This window comes from Sapajus apella, unplaced genomic scaffold (assembly GCF_009761245.1).
Source record: "Sapajus apella isolate SASKATOON/1434 unplaced genomic scaffold, GSC_monkey_1.0 scaffold66, whole genome shotgun sequence".
NCBI classification, from domain to species: Eukaryota; Metazoa; Chordata; class Mammalia; order Primates; family Cebidae; genus Sapajus; species Sapajus apella.
In genome coordinates, this window is record NW_022437006.1 from 11575179 (window position 1) to 11587925 (window position 12747).

Below are 12747 nucleotides of genomic sequence, written 5' to 3' on the forward strand. Positions count from 1 at the left end.
ACCGTCAACAGTGTATACTTCTGGAGGCTTCTACTGATAAATAGAAGCCCCAGAAGATGATTTGACTTACCTGAGCTCCCAGCTGGGACTTAAACCCAAATGTGTCTGAGTCACAGCTCTTTGGGGATGCTGTGGTGAGCTGGGGCTGAGCTCCTGTATTCCCCCCCCCCCACCCCACCCCCAGTCCCGCCACATCAGGCTGGGCTCTGTGGACTCAGCCCAGGGCTGCCTCCTCCTTGCCACCCCAAAGTGGAACAGCCAAGGTGTGTTCAGAATGGGTTCTTCCTACAGGGCAGGAAGGGCAAAGAATTAGAGGGGGTGCAGCCCAGACCACCCTGGGCCCTCCTCCGGCACTGAGGCACTGACTCAGACCCACACTGTGCTGTGCCCTGCACACCCACCCGACCGCGTGCTGCTCACTTCTGGGGGGGGCCCTTTCACAGGCACTTTTAAAGCAAATAAAACATTTATTGTTCAGATTTTTTTCCATTTTTTTCCTTTTTACAAAAACATGCATACATACACAGGGTATGGTGGGTCCTAGGAAAGACACTCACACACACGCCTCACTCGCACACGTTCACACACCCTCCTCACTCACGCACACGCTCACACACATTTTCCTTCTTGGTCCCAGGCCTGGACCCCCAAAAGCCTTGAAGACTTTGCCAGAGCAGGCTCCCCTCCTCCATGTCTGTAATCTTCTCTCCCACTGCTTCCCCCTCAGCCAGGCTAGTCCTGTATGGGGCAGGAGTCAGAGTGGTGCGGGGGATGCCCCAGAAACAGAGAAGGCTCCTGGAGGGGGAGTGGCTGAGGGGTCCTGGGGGTAAGCTGTGCTTCTGGGGGAGATGAAGGGTTTGGCACCATTGGATCAGGAAGCGCAAGACTCCCAGAGCACCCGTCCGCTACACCAGGGCATCAACAGGAGGTCCACGTAGGAGGCCTCTGGCAGGGGCAGGACAGATGGAGGGCTGCCGGTCTCGGCTATCAGGGAGCTTCACCTCAGTGCCCGGTGGCCAGGGGAAGCTTCCAGAGTCATCTGAGGAAGCAGGTGAGAGGGACTCCCACTGCACTCAGGTATATGGGACCTCTTGGCTCCCCACTCCCCTCCCAGCCCCTAGAGCCTAGGAAGGGCCACCCGGTCTGAGGCCAAGTTCACATTTCTGTGTGGAGCCTGGGGCTGTGTGCAAAGTCTGGGGTCTGCAGAGCCAGGAATAGTGGTTAAGGGTGAGTCCGACGGAGCCGGAGCCAGTTCTCCTCTGTGCAGTCCTGAGGAATGGGGGCCACAGCCAGGGCCCAGACCCCGGAGGGTAGAATCTGTTCTTGAGAGCACTTCGGGGGCTCACCGCCCAGCCTGCCTCCTCTCAGGGTCCTCTCCAGTCCCCATTCTAGACGCAGGGATTTTGCAGGCTCCCTGGATGACTGTCAAAGCAGGCAGGTTATTCTCTGGTCCCAACTACCTGCCCACAGGATCTCCAAAGACCCAGGAACTGCCACAGGTTAGAAGAGAACAAGGTCCCAAGGGCATGATGGGCAGGCAGATGGTTCCAGAGCCTTAGAGATTCATAGGTTCTTCCTCCTCCACCAGCTGCTCCGAGGGCCTGCGGGGAAGGACAAGGGTGGGATGCTGGAGCGCCAGGGCTGCAGGAAGGGCCTTAGCCCAGCTTCCTCAGCCCTGGTCAGGAAGCCTGGGAGGGTTGGGATGGCTGTATAGGGGATCTGGGGTCTTCAAGCAGGGAGGAATGACTCGGAGAGGCCGTGGGCCCGGGGCCAGGGTCTGGCATTACCTGTCTTCAGCCAGGATGCCCACAGAGAGGGATGCCAGTGCGGTCACTGCCTCTACTTCTTCTTTGTCAGCTCCTGGCACCCTAGGCACCCAGGAGTCTGGACAGGAAGCCAGGCGCTGCATGCATCCCCAGTATTTACCTGAGGTCAGACACCGGGTCAGAAAGGGTTGGAGAAAGCAGGCCCCTCCACACTGCATCCTAGACCAGATACTGAGGTTGGTGTCTCAGGCCCAGGGCCCTAGAGTAGCGGGCCTGTCCTCCACTTGGGGTTGGCTCTCCCACCTGCCCCTCTCCTCACTTTGCCTGACAGGGTGAGGAGAGTGAGTTCAGCATGGCTGTGACGGTGCTGAGGTGCCCAGCCTTTCTCTCATCCCCTGTGGCTGCAAGGCCACCTCTGACTCATTCCCACTTCTGACTCTCAGGTGTGGGGCTCCTGAGAGCTCCAGGAGTGCCTGCTTGCCTGCAGACAGGGTCTGTGTGACAGTGACCTCCTGGAACCCCATGCCCAGGCCTCCCACTCATGCAGCCCCCACCAGTGCCCAGCCCAGCACTCAGGAAAGGAGGTAGGAAGAACACCACGTGAGAGAGCTGACTGTCACCATGGCCGCTCTGCATGCATGCCCAGGCCAGAAGAATGCTGCTTTTGCCTGCTGCTGTGAGGAACCATGTCCTGGAACCTGGCTGAGTGTGAGGGCACCCCCCATAAGAGGAATCTGTGGTGCTTTTACCATTACGTAAAGACATAATGGCTCCCCTATCCAGCTCTAGATGTGGGAATCTATTTTATTCATTTTGTATCCCCAGTATAGATTATGGGTCTTTACATAAGATCCTCAATAGACGTTGAATTGAAGTTGAAAATTTAAACTACTCTACAAATGTAGGGGTTATCCCAAGACCCAGCCCCCCAAGCTGGCAGAGTTCCTGAGATCCTCATGGCCAGGACTGAGGGGAGGGATGGGAACCAGGCCTTTTGGCAAACAAGGCCATGAGCGTTGCTGTTGACCTGGCTCTGGTCTAGGGCTGTAGCTAGCGATGGAGGCCAGTCCCTTCCTTGAGGGGCCACGGTCTGGTGGGCCCTTCTGGCTCCATTGGGAGGGCTCAGAGGATACCCCCTCATTGAGGGGTGCCCACCTGGGTCACTCACAGGAATCTTACTCCAGGCCAACAGCAGGTCACCTGGCTGGCATGAAAAGCCCTAGGACTCTGGCCACTGGGGGGCAGGGTACCACCAAGATCCTTCAGTCTGAGCTTAGTGAATGTCCCATTGCCAGACTTACTGTGCACCCGGATCACGGCCTCCAGAGAGCGGATGGCATTGAGGTTGGGTTTCTGTTTCCAGCCTTCTTCTGAAACGGGATCCACCTACAGAAAACAGTACATCAGCCACGAGTCTCTCAGGGACCCACAGGCCCAGCTCATTCCCACCCCAGGGGCTCTGGCTTTCTGGGCACAAGCACGCTTGACCTAGGTCGGGAGATGCTCCCTGGACCCAACTTGGAACGGAAGCTTCTGCTTCACCTACCTTGTTTCAGGCCTGTCCACTCTGACCCTGTTCCATCCCCTGTCCCATCCCATCTGCCTGCTCTTTGGGTAGTCCTGGGAGAGCTGGGCTTACCTGCCTGACAGAAGCATGGAGTGGGGAGGGAGCCAGCTCACCTTGTTGCCCAGAAGAGCAGCCACACAGGCCTCAGAGGCATCACAGATGGCTGTGAGGTCATGGCCACCCTCCAAGGCCAGCACCACTGCACCTCCTGCCAGGCTCATCAGCTGCTGTGTCATGTACCCAAAACCTAGAGGTTGGGTGGGGGGAAACAGGAGGGGCGGGAGTGGAGAGGTGGCCCCATTCTCTACCCCTGTGGCTTCCCTGCTTGCTTCCTCCCTAATAATGACTCACGTGTATCAATCACTATTTCCAAAGTGCTTTCACATTGAATCTCATGCAAAACCTACTAGCATGCTTCACTCAAGGCTCAGGGAGGTTAAGGGCCTTGGGAAAGGTCCCACAGCTAGTAAGTGGCAGCAAGGCAGGACTTCAGCTTGAGCCATTGACTCTAGCCTCTGTCTTTTTCACTGAGCCACACCCTCTCCTCTTTCTGTCCTCTGGGTCCTGTGGCCCAGTGGGCTGAGTGGGCGCCTTCTATTCTGAGAGTGCTGCTCCTCCCTCCCCTTCCTCTGGAGGAGCTGCCAGCCCACCTAGAATCAACTCAGCTGGGGTGGGGAGTCCCATGGCTGAGCTTCCTGCCTATTGGACTTAAGTCTCCATAGGTAGGACCTGGTCAAGCCTTCCTTGGTGAACCGGCCTGGTCCTGAGAAAGGGCCTGGGCTGTGCTTGGCTGGGAGATCCCAGGGAATTTCAGGACCAGCTGCCATAATTCAGTCCTCAGGCTGAAAGTCCTGGGCTGGCCACTGCCACCTTCCCCTTTCGACTTGGGAATGCCTCCCCCCACCCCCCGACTGCCTGGCTCTCGGTTCCTATACCTCCCCCTCAGCTGAGCCTCCCTTACATTTGGCAGAAACATGGTAGCCACCCAGCGGGGCTGGGTGGCCCTCAGCAGCATCAAACCCAGCAGACACCAGGACCAGGTCTGGAGAGAACTCTCGGGCGATGGGCATCACAACTATCCTGTGAGGTCACAAGAAGTGGCAGTCATCGTACTGTGCAGGGTTGCCAGGGCCGGTCCTGCCAACTTTGCTGTGGGGGCATCCTGTTCTTAGGACTCCAAGGCTCCTAATGCCCAGCACAACTGGCAGACTTCTCTGACCTCCCTGACCTTGGCACACACAGCCTGAGGATTCAGCCCCCTAAGGGTCTTAACTGGCAAGAGGCAGAAAGGAGCCAAGGATGGGCACCAGAGGGAATGGAAGAGGAGTGTGTGTGTGCACGCAAGCATCTGTGGGGTGCAGTGGGCAGAGCCACAGGGAAAGAGTAATCTCAGCCTGTGGAGATGGGCCCTGGTCACTAAGCTTCGTGGACGGGAAATGCTCAGCCCTTTGGACTGAGTTGACCACACCCAGGTACTTGCTGCCTGAGAGCTGAGTGGAGGCGAGGCAACTAGGTCCTCTGAGGTCCTGGGCCGCCTGGCTACATTCTCTCATCCTGTCCCTCTTCCAGGTCCCCACAGCTGCCTCCACCTATCCCTAACCCAACTCTGGGGCCTGCCTGGATGCTCTTGAAAGCCCTGAGCTCTGAGAAGACTCCAGGAACTCCGACCCAGCGCTCTGGCAGAATTAGCTGTCATAGAGACAACTCCAGAAAAGCGTTTCAAGATCCATTTCCAGAGTTCTCTTTCCCCAAATGGAGTGCAGAGACCCCAGTATGCAATATATGAAGGCTCCTGAACAGATCCTGAAGCCCCTCTTCCAGAATAGTTTTTCTTGAGTTACTCTCCCAATATGGACATTATACACTTTCTCTCCTTCTCCACAATTTAAGTTTCTGCTCTCCTGCTCAAAGCCCATCTCCTGTAGGCAGCCTTCTCTGACTAAATGTGCCAGCTCTGCTCACTCCACTGCCCATCTGCCAGCAATCAGTTTGACACTGGCTCTTGGTAATGTATGCCTTTGCAAAGCGCCCTTTGACTTTTGCGTTCTTCTCTGTGTGTCCTATTCCCACTGGTGTTCACCTACCATGTCTGGGAACTGGTAGGGACACGCTGACAATCCAACTGGCCACCTCCACCCCGGTGATCTTGGGATAAGGGACAGGAGAGGGTGGCCTTGCCCTTCTGGGCCCCCAGAGCACGTACCTGAAAGCAGCCAGGTACTCAGGATCCCCCATGGGGGGGTCCAGGCCTCCAGCCCAGGCCACATTGACATTGAAGCCCTCACCGCTGCCAGCCCCTACCTGGAAAACAGAAGGCAAGAGAGACATGAGGACAGTGGAGTCCCAGAAGGGGAATGCCAGCATGTCAGAGCTGCCAGCCCAGCTCATCCAGCCTCCTCATTTCCAGGTGGGGAAGCTGAGGATCAGAGAGCCTCGGCAATCTGCCCAGGATCACATAGCTCATCGTGACAGAGGCAGAGTAAGTGCCAGGAGGAGAGTCGATGAGGCTGGAAGATGTGGCCCTGATATGCAGTTACCTCATCCACAGCCCCGCTCCCCGGGAAGAAGTTGCCATTGTCATGGCGATGCAGGGAGATGTAGAGCACACTGGGGTCTTGGTAGAAGGTCTGCTGGGTGCCGTTGCCGTGGTGCACGTCCTGTGTAGGGAGATGGGCGGTGATTACGGAAGGTCTGAAGGTAGAGAGAGGGAGGCCAGGACAAATTAGAAGGGTTTCAAGGTCAGTGGCCATTCTGAGGTCAGGACCCTAGACTGGGGATCAGGAACCTGGGGTTCCTAGAGCCACATGGTTGAGTGGTCCCACATAATCCACTGCCTGGCTCTGGAACTCGGTCTCTCTGTGACGGACGAGGCTGGCTGTAATATGAGATCCTGAAGGAGAAGAAGTGTCCCAATCTGAGGCCAGCCCACCTGAGAGAGTAACTGTGTGGACATGGGGTTAGTGGCATGGAGAGGGGAGGGTCCAGGGTTACACACATCAGGAACCACTCTGTCTTGCATAAAGTCATGAAGTGATGAGGTGATCAGAAACCAAGCTCGGTTACAGAGGGGCTGGTACATGAGCTCTCCTAGGGAGAACTGGGCCCTACACTCAACTCACAGGACCATGTGGGGACTCAAGTGTGCAAAGGTCCTCCACCATTCTCAACTTCTGCTTAGAAACATCTCTTTTACAGCTGTCAGTGCAGAGGGGAAATAGTCTAGCAGTTAAACGCAAGCACTCCAGAGCTAACCAGCCTGGGTTCCAATCCATCTTACGACTTACGAACAACTGTGTGTGAGTTACTTAATCTCTCTGTGCTCACTTTCACCTGTAAAGTGGGTTATAGTCAGGATTAAATCCATCATGTGTAAAACCATCAGTGTCTGGATGTGATTAGTGGTGTACTGATGTTATCTGTTCTTATTCTTATCATCACTACCTGTACAGGAAATGCAGAAATTACTAGATCTGCCAAAAGAAGCCAACAGAATTCAAAAGACAACACTCAAATGAGAGCTCCTACCCATTGTGGGGGTTTGTGATGGCTGAATGCATTCCCACACACCATCCCTTGTGGACCTCCCAACTGTGATGAGGGTATTGTCTTCACCCAAACTTTACATAAGGGAAAACTGAGGCTCAGGGAGGCTAATGCAGAACTAAGACATGAAGCCACATCTCTAACATCAGGCTCAGAGCTTTTTCCCCGGGGCTCTCAGATCAGATCGGAGGGTGCCAGGAACAGGCACCTACCCAGTCTACAATGAGGATCTTGCTGGCCTTGTTCTGCTGTTGCAGCTGCCGGCAGGCGATGGCCACTGAGTTGAAGAAGCAGAAGCCCCTGGGAGGAGAGACAGGTCCTGCCAGCCCATTCTCTCCACATTCCCTCACCTCCCAGGCCCCTGGGTTGACCCACCCTGAGAAAGCTCGGGGAAGAGAGAGAATGTCCCTAAAGGAAGGCCCTGTGGGCGTGCCCCCCACCTCATCCCGTCCAGGTCTTCCCCTAGCCTTACATGGCTGTTGAATGATCTGCATGGTGTCCTGGGGGCCGCACCACGGCAAAACCATTCTGGAAAAAGAAAGTATGTGTGCCAACCAACAGACAGCCCTGACCCACAGCTGCATGAACGTGCCCCAAGAGTTCAAATCTCAACCTGGTCCCCAGAGCCCTCAATTTCCCCTCCAAATGCCTGTGGCAATCTCTAAGAGGAACACGATGCCTTGGGTCCTGGGCCTGGATTCCCCACTACCCCACCCTGCTGCCTCCTTTGTGGTGTGTCCACCTTCATCCCAAACCTCCTACCTTCAGCTCATGGGAAGCCACTTTGAAGGCGAGGTCGGTGACACTGCCAGCAGCCCAGCGGGCTGCATTGGAGGAATGCAGCTCATTCCAGATGGTGTCAGTGTCCACCTGCGGGAGCCAGAGTCAGGGCCCGTATCATCCAAGGCTTCACACAGGAGCCAGGGCCCAAGGGGGTCCCCACCCCACGGCCAGGACCCCAGGGGCAGGGAGCTGGACAGACAGCGCTGCCTCCCCAGTGCCCCACCGCCCAAAGGCAAGGCCTCCTGTGTCCCCCAATCCCAGCATGACTTCTTCCCAGCTTAAGTCCCAGCACCAGCCCATTATCTGGCCAGCACTCTGCTGGCAGCATCACGCCTGCCTCCCCGGTCAGGGGAGGGGGCATGGCGTTACCTGGGCGGGACTTGGGGTTTGGGCCGGGAGGGGGTTTTAAGCCCCAGCTGACTCTGCTCAGGCCCTGCGGGACGGTCGGAGCTGGAGGGGCCGTCTGCACCACTGTCTTCCACTCAGGGCCCCTAGCCCAGGCTGGGAGGCCCCCCAAACCCAGTCCCTGGGCCTCAAGGCTAGGGAGGGGCCGGGGGGCATGATGGGGAGATGGGGAGGGCGAGGCAGACCAAGAGAGGCGAGGAAGGCAGAGAGAGTCGCAAGAGGCTGGAGAAAGAGAGAGAGAGAGAAAGACAGAGAGGGAGAGGAGGGAGGAGAAAACAGAAGCAACAACAGTTGGAAAAACCAGAAAGTGGCAAGAAATGGGAAGTCGTGAATAGGGAACTGACTGCTCCCAAACGTCACCCACCAGCTACAGCTCCCACTCTCCCTCCGGAATCAGGCCTCCATCCCCTGCCTCTATACACCTTGCTTGAGAAACTACTGCAGGGACAGTGTCAGGCGAGGGGAGCTGAGCCAGGCGGGCGGGACGCCCCTTCACGAAGGGGGGAGGACTGAGGAAGCAAAGCTCGGGAGTCTGGGGCAATGTCCCAGAGTAGGGAAGTGCCGGATGGCCGAGGACGCTGGAAGCGCCACCGTGACCTCACGCCAGGCAGCCCAAAATCTGCGGACCAGGCTGCGGTTCCCTAACTTGACCCTTCACAGCAGACAGAGCCGCCTGGGGGCCAACACCCAACCATGGGGGGCTCTGAAGGGAGAGATGAACCTATCCCCCAGCCTTGGCCCTGCTCCTGGAGCCTCGCTCAACAGCTACCAAACACCTTCTAGGGGCAAGGCTTAGGCTAGGCTCCGCATTTGGGGGACACTGTGAGCTGAGACACGCCTGTCCAAAAGGAGGTTCCCACTGCAGAGAGCACCTCAGGAAGACCCTGGCCCACGCTGTCTGGCAGAACCACAACAAGCAGGGGTTCTGTAGGGGCTGGGCCTGGGAGAACCACGGGGAGGAGAGCTGAGAGCCCTGGCAACGCCCCTGAGACCCCTGGGCACACTTACCCCAACCCCACCACAGGGCAGCATCACAAACATCCGCTGTGCCAGGAGCCCTGCGGGGAGAGCCCAGCCCACATCAATGTGAACGCTCTCAGCCTTTGGCCCAACCGGGAGCAGGGAGCCTGGATAGCAGGGCCAGGTGGGTATTGCGGGAGGGATTATGGAAGGGAGTGGGGACGTCCAGGGCTGGGGAGGAGGCAAGCTGGGCAGAGCCAAGACAGGAGCCCATGGGAGCTGGGTGAGGTGAGCGGGCACAGGAGACCCAGGGCTCAGGGCCACTAGGCCCTTACCTGCCAGCTTCCCGTTGTCCAGTTTCAGGCGGCTGAGCGGGTTGGTGCCATAGAGGAGCACGTGCCGCTCAGAGTGGACCGACTGCAGCTCTTCCAGGGAGGCCTTCCGGCCTCGGAGACACTGAGAAGGGGCCCACAGAGCTCTGTGCCCATATTCACCCCTTCCCTCCTATCACCACCACCCCATCTGCCCCTCATCTCACATGGACCCCAGGACCCCCAACCCCAGCCCTCCCACAACTCCTCCCTGTACCCATTCCTGGGCCCCCACCCGCACCTCCTCACCTCACACTGGCTCCGGAGCCCGCGCTCCTGCAGCCGGGACCAGATGCTCTGGATGCGGCCGGCGTGCTCTGGGTGCCTGCTGTTGTCTCCACAGGAGCACTGGTGCTTCAGCATGACCGAGTCATAGACCAGCCCTGCGGGAGCAAGGGTCAGAGTGGGGACCTGGGGAGTCCCACGACCTTGGCTGCAGAGACAGCACCACCACAGCAGGCACCCACACAGAGCCAGGCGGGCACACACCCCTCACACCCACACAGGCGTGCATTTCATCCTGCCCCCAGCCCCAGTGCCAGCCCCAGCACCTCAAACCTGTCCACACGCGCCCAGACACTTCCCCAGGTGGCGGCAGCCAACACACCAACACAGCTCCAGCCAACACGGCTGCTGGAGCCACGGCCTTCCCACGTGCGAACGCAACTGCTCCATGGCCCAGCACCAAGCCCTCAAGTGCGCAGAGCTAAACATAAGGCCTAACGTACAGCGTCTCACACGGGTGTCATGAACCCAAAGAGGCTACCAAGGGGCAGCAGGAGGGGAAAGAATTCCTAGGAAACCCCCAAACCAGGAACTAAGAAGCCCATAATGACACTGGACCATGGGATAGACAAATCCAGCTTTGGAGAAGTGACTATTTCAGTCTGCCATGGGAAGTTTTCAGAGGAGGGCCCTGTGCATAGTGGGTGGGAGGGTCAATTTCTGTGCATCTACGATACCAAGCACCTTCAAACTGCTCACCGCATGTGACCCAGGAACCCTACTCTTTTTTAGTGAACCTTGGGAAATAATCCCAAGCATGAGGGAATATTGATGCATAAGGAAAATAATAAGCTATAATCTAAATGTCTAATGATAAGGAATCCCTCAGTAAAAATGAAATGCAATAATGAAATACTATGAGACGCTCAGTTTTAAAGATTAATTATGCCAAGAAGGGTTCATACTATGTTAACTACATAAAGCAGATATAAAATGTAGTTCATGTGTTTATGGCATCTGTACATATACCTATGGCCAGAACAAAGACTGAACTGAAATACAGAATTTCAGAGGGGTTACTTCTGGGTTGTGGGGCACTGGTTGGTGATTTTTCTATTCTTCTTATGTTTTTCTGTACTCTTCAAAATGTCTAAAATATTTCTGAGCTCTTTTTACAAGCAGAGCAACAGTAATAAACATCATTTTTTAAAAGGGCTGAGTGCATCGGCAGAAGCCTGGAATTCTTATCCTGGCTTGGCTACCGCTTGCTATTTCACCACAAGCTTGTCACCTTAGATTTCCTGAGCCTTGGTCCTCATCAGCCAAACGTAATAACCAGCTGTTCCAGGGCTCCATGGGCACTATGTGGGCCTGACAAGGCTAAGCGCTCTGTGGCCTCTAAAAACATGCTGAGTGACACCACCATACCCAGATGGACTCATGCCACCAGGCCCCTCCCTCCACCCACCAATCTCCTCCCGGTCTCACCTGTGGTGAAAGGCAGGGTCCTGGCAGGGGTCTCTGAGCTGGAGAGGACTCGGGCCTGGCTGGCGGGCTCCGAGGTTGACAGTGAGGCAGGTGCGGCTGGGGAAGACTGAGCCCGGGACAGGGGCCGGTGCCCGCTCTGGGCCAGGGGAAGCAGCACAGTGTCCCCGGTGCTGCCCCGGGGGAGCCGCCCAGCCAGTCGCTGCTGTTCCCAGAGCAACACCTGGGGGGAAGACAGGGCCTTGGTCTCCAGTGTCTCAGGGTCCTGATCTCTCTACATCTGCCAAAGGTTTTGGGGACCCCCAAATTGGCCCCTTTCCTAGAGAGATTCCAGAATAAACCTAGACCTGCCGGCCAGTGGGGCTCTGGCCTTTGACTATCCCTGTCCCCAGCAGCCCCCTCAAAGGCTTGCACCCCAGACTGACCACCCATTCCATCAGAGCTCCCCAGACCCTTGGGACTCCAAAGCCAGAAACCAGGGGAGGGGTGTTGGATCTTGCTCTGACCAGGATGTCCCCATCTCCTGGACTGTGTAACCATCCAAGAACATGTATGTGGCCTGTCACCATGTGTTACAGAGTGAATTATGTCCCCCACCATCAAATTTATATGTTAAGTCCCAACCCCCAGTACCTCTGAACATGACCTTATTCAGAGATAAGGTCTTTACAAACAGAAGTAATCAAATTAAAATGAGGTCGTTAGGGTGGGCCTTAACCCAGCATGACTGTGGTCCTTATAGGAAGAGGAAATCTGAACAGACACACACACAGAGGGAAACCATGTGAAGCCACAGGAAGAAGATGCCCATCCACAAGCCAAGGAGAGAGACCTGGAACAGCCCCTGCCCTCACACTCCCAGAAGGAACCGACTCCACCAACACCTTGATTTCAACTTCCAGACTCCAGACCTGTGAGCCGGTGAATGTCTGTTGCCTAAGGCACCCAGCCTATAACACGTATCCCAACAGCTCTCAAAAGCTAATGCACTGGGTCTTGACTCCCACAGTGAGTGCATTCTGCTGGACATGCTGGAGCCTGGCTCATCCCACCTCCTGCCCTAGCCACCTTTCTGGATAGAGGGGAGACATGCCAGGACAGGACCGTGTGTGGTTGCAGGAAAGGCCAGACTCCCTGCTGGAAAAGGGACATGGCCACACCTGAGACTGGCAAGCTGTTGTGTGTATGAGCATGTCTGGGTGTGTGAGTGTGCATGTGTGGTGTGCCTACACCTTGGTGTGGATCCAGCACCCAGGATCTTATAGGCAACCGTGGGTCCTAGAGCTGCCACCTGCCCTGATGTCATATCTCCCTCCCTACCCCATCTTATGCCAGGCCCCAGAGTCTTCTGAGGACATTTTCTGAGGGGCGGGTGGGCACTGCCATACCTGGGGGTGCTGCTGAAGAGGTGCGGGGCCTCTGGCCTCGGGCTGTCCGTGGCTCAACTCCCTGCGCTCCAGGCCATCATCCACCACCTGGCCTGGTCCCCCACCATCTGTCTCCAGGTCTTCAGCCGAGGGTATCTGCCGCAGCCGGGGCTTCTCACTCGGCTTGGCTGACCTCTGGGGAGGGGAGACACCTGGCTGAGAAGCCACGGTAAAGCGAGGGGCATGGGGTGGGAGGCAGTGGGCTGGACCAGGCA

General features: G+C 56.8%; 1 protein-coding gene across 3 annotated transcripts in view; it reads right to left on the bottom strand.

Moving 5' to 3' along the window:
- Positions 1–447: 447 nt before the first annotated feature.
- Positions 448–12747, bottom strand: part of HDAC7 (histone deacetylase 7) — a 37555-nt gene continuing 25255 nt past the window's right edge. For 2 of the 3 annotated variants that reach the window (XM_032248413.1, XM_032248415.1), the window contains 15 exons: positions 12494–12667; positions 11109–11328; positions 9645–9778; positions 9360–9480; positions 9073–9122; positions 7639–7746; positions 7349–7404; positions 7089–7176; positions 5871–5990; positions 5537–5634; positions 4295–4413; positions 3447–3580; positions 3068–3152; positions 1788–1926; positions 448–1601 (listed from right to left, as the gene is read on the bottom strand). In XM_032248413.1, coding sequence (XP_032104304.1) covers positions 1556–1601; positions 1788–1926; positions 3068–3152; positions 3447–3580; positions 4295–4413; positions 5537–5634; positions 5871–5990; positions 7089–7176; positions 7349–7404; positions 7639–7746; positions 9073–9122; positions 9360–9480; positions 9645–9778; positions 11109–11328; positions 12494–12667 — 1692 coding nt within the window. In that variant the 3' untranslated portion in view covers positions 448–1555. The remainder of the gene's footprint in view (positions 1602–1787; positions 1927–3067; positions 3153–3446; positions 3581–4294; positions 4414–5536; positions 5635–5870; positions 5991–7088; positions 7177–7348; positions 7405–7638; positions 7747–9072; positions 9123–9359; positions 9481–9644; positions 9779–11108; positions 11329–12493; positions 12668–12747) is intronic. The other variant, XM_032248412.1, reaches the window with a different exon arrangement.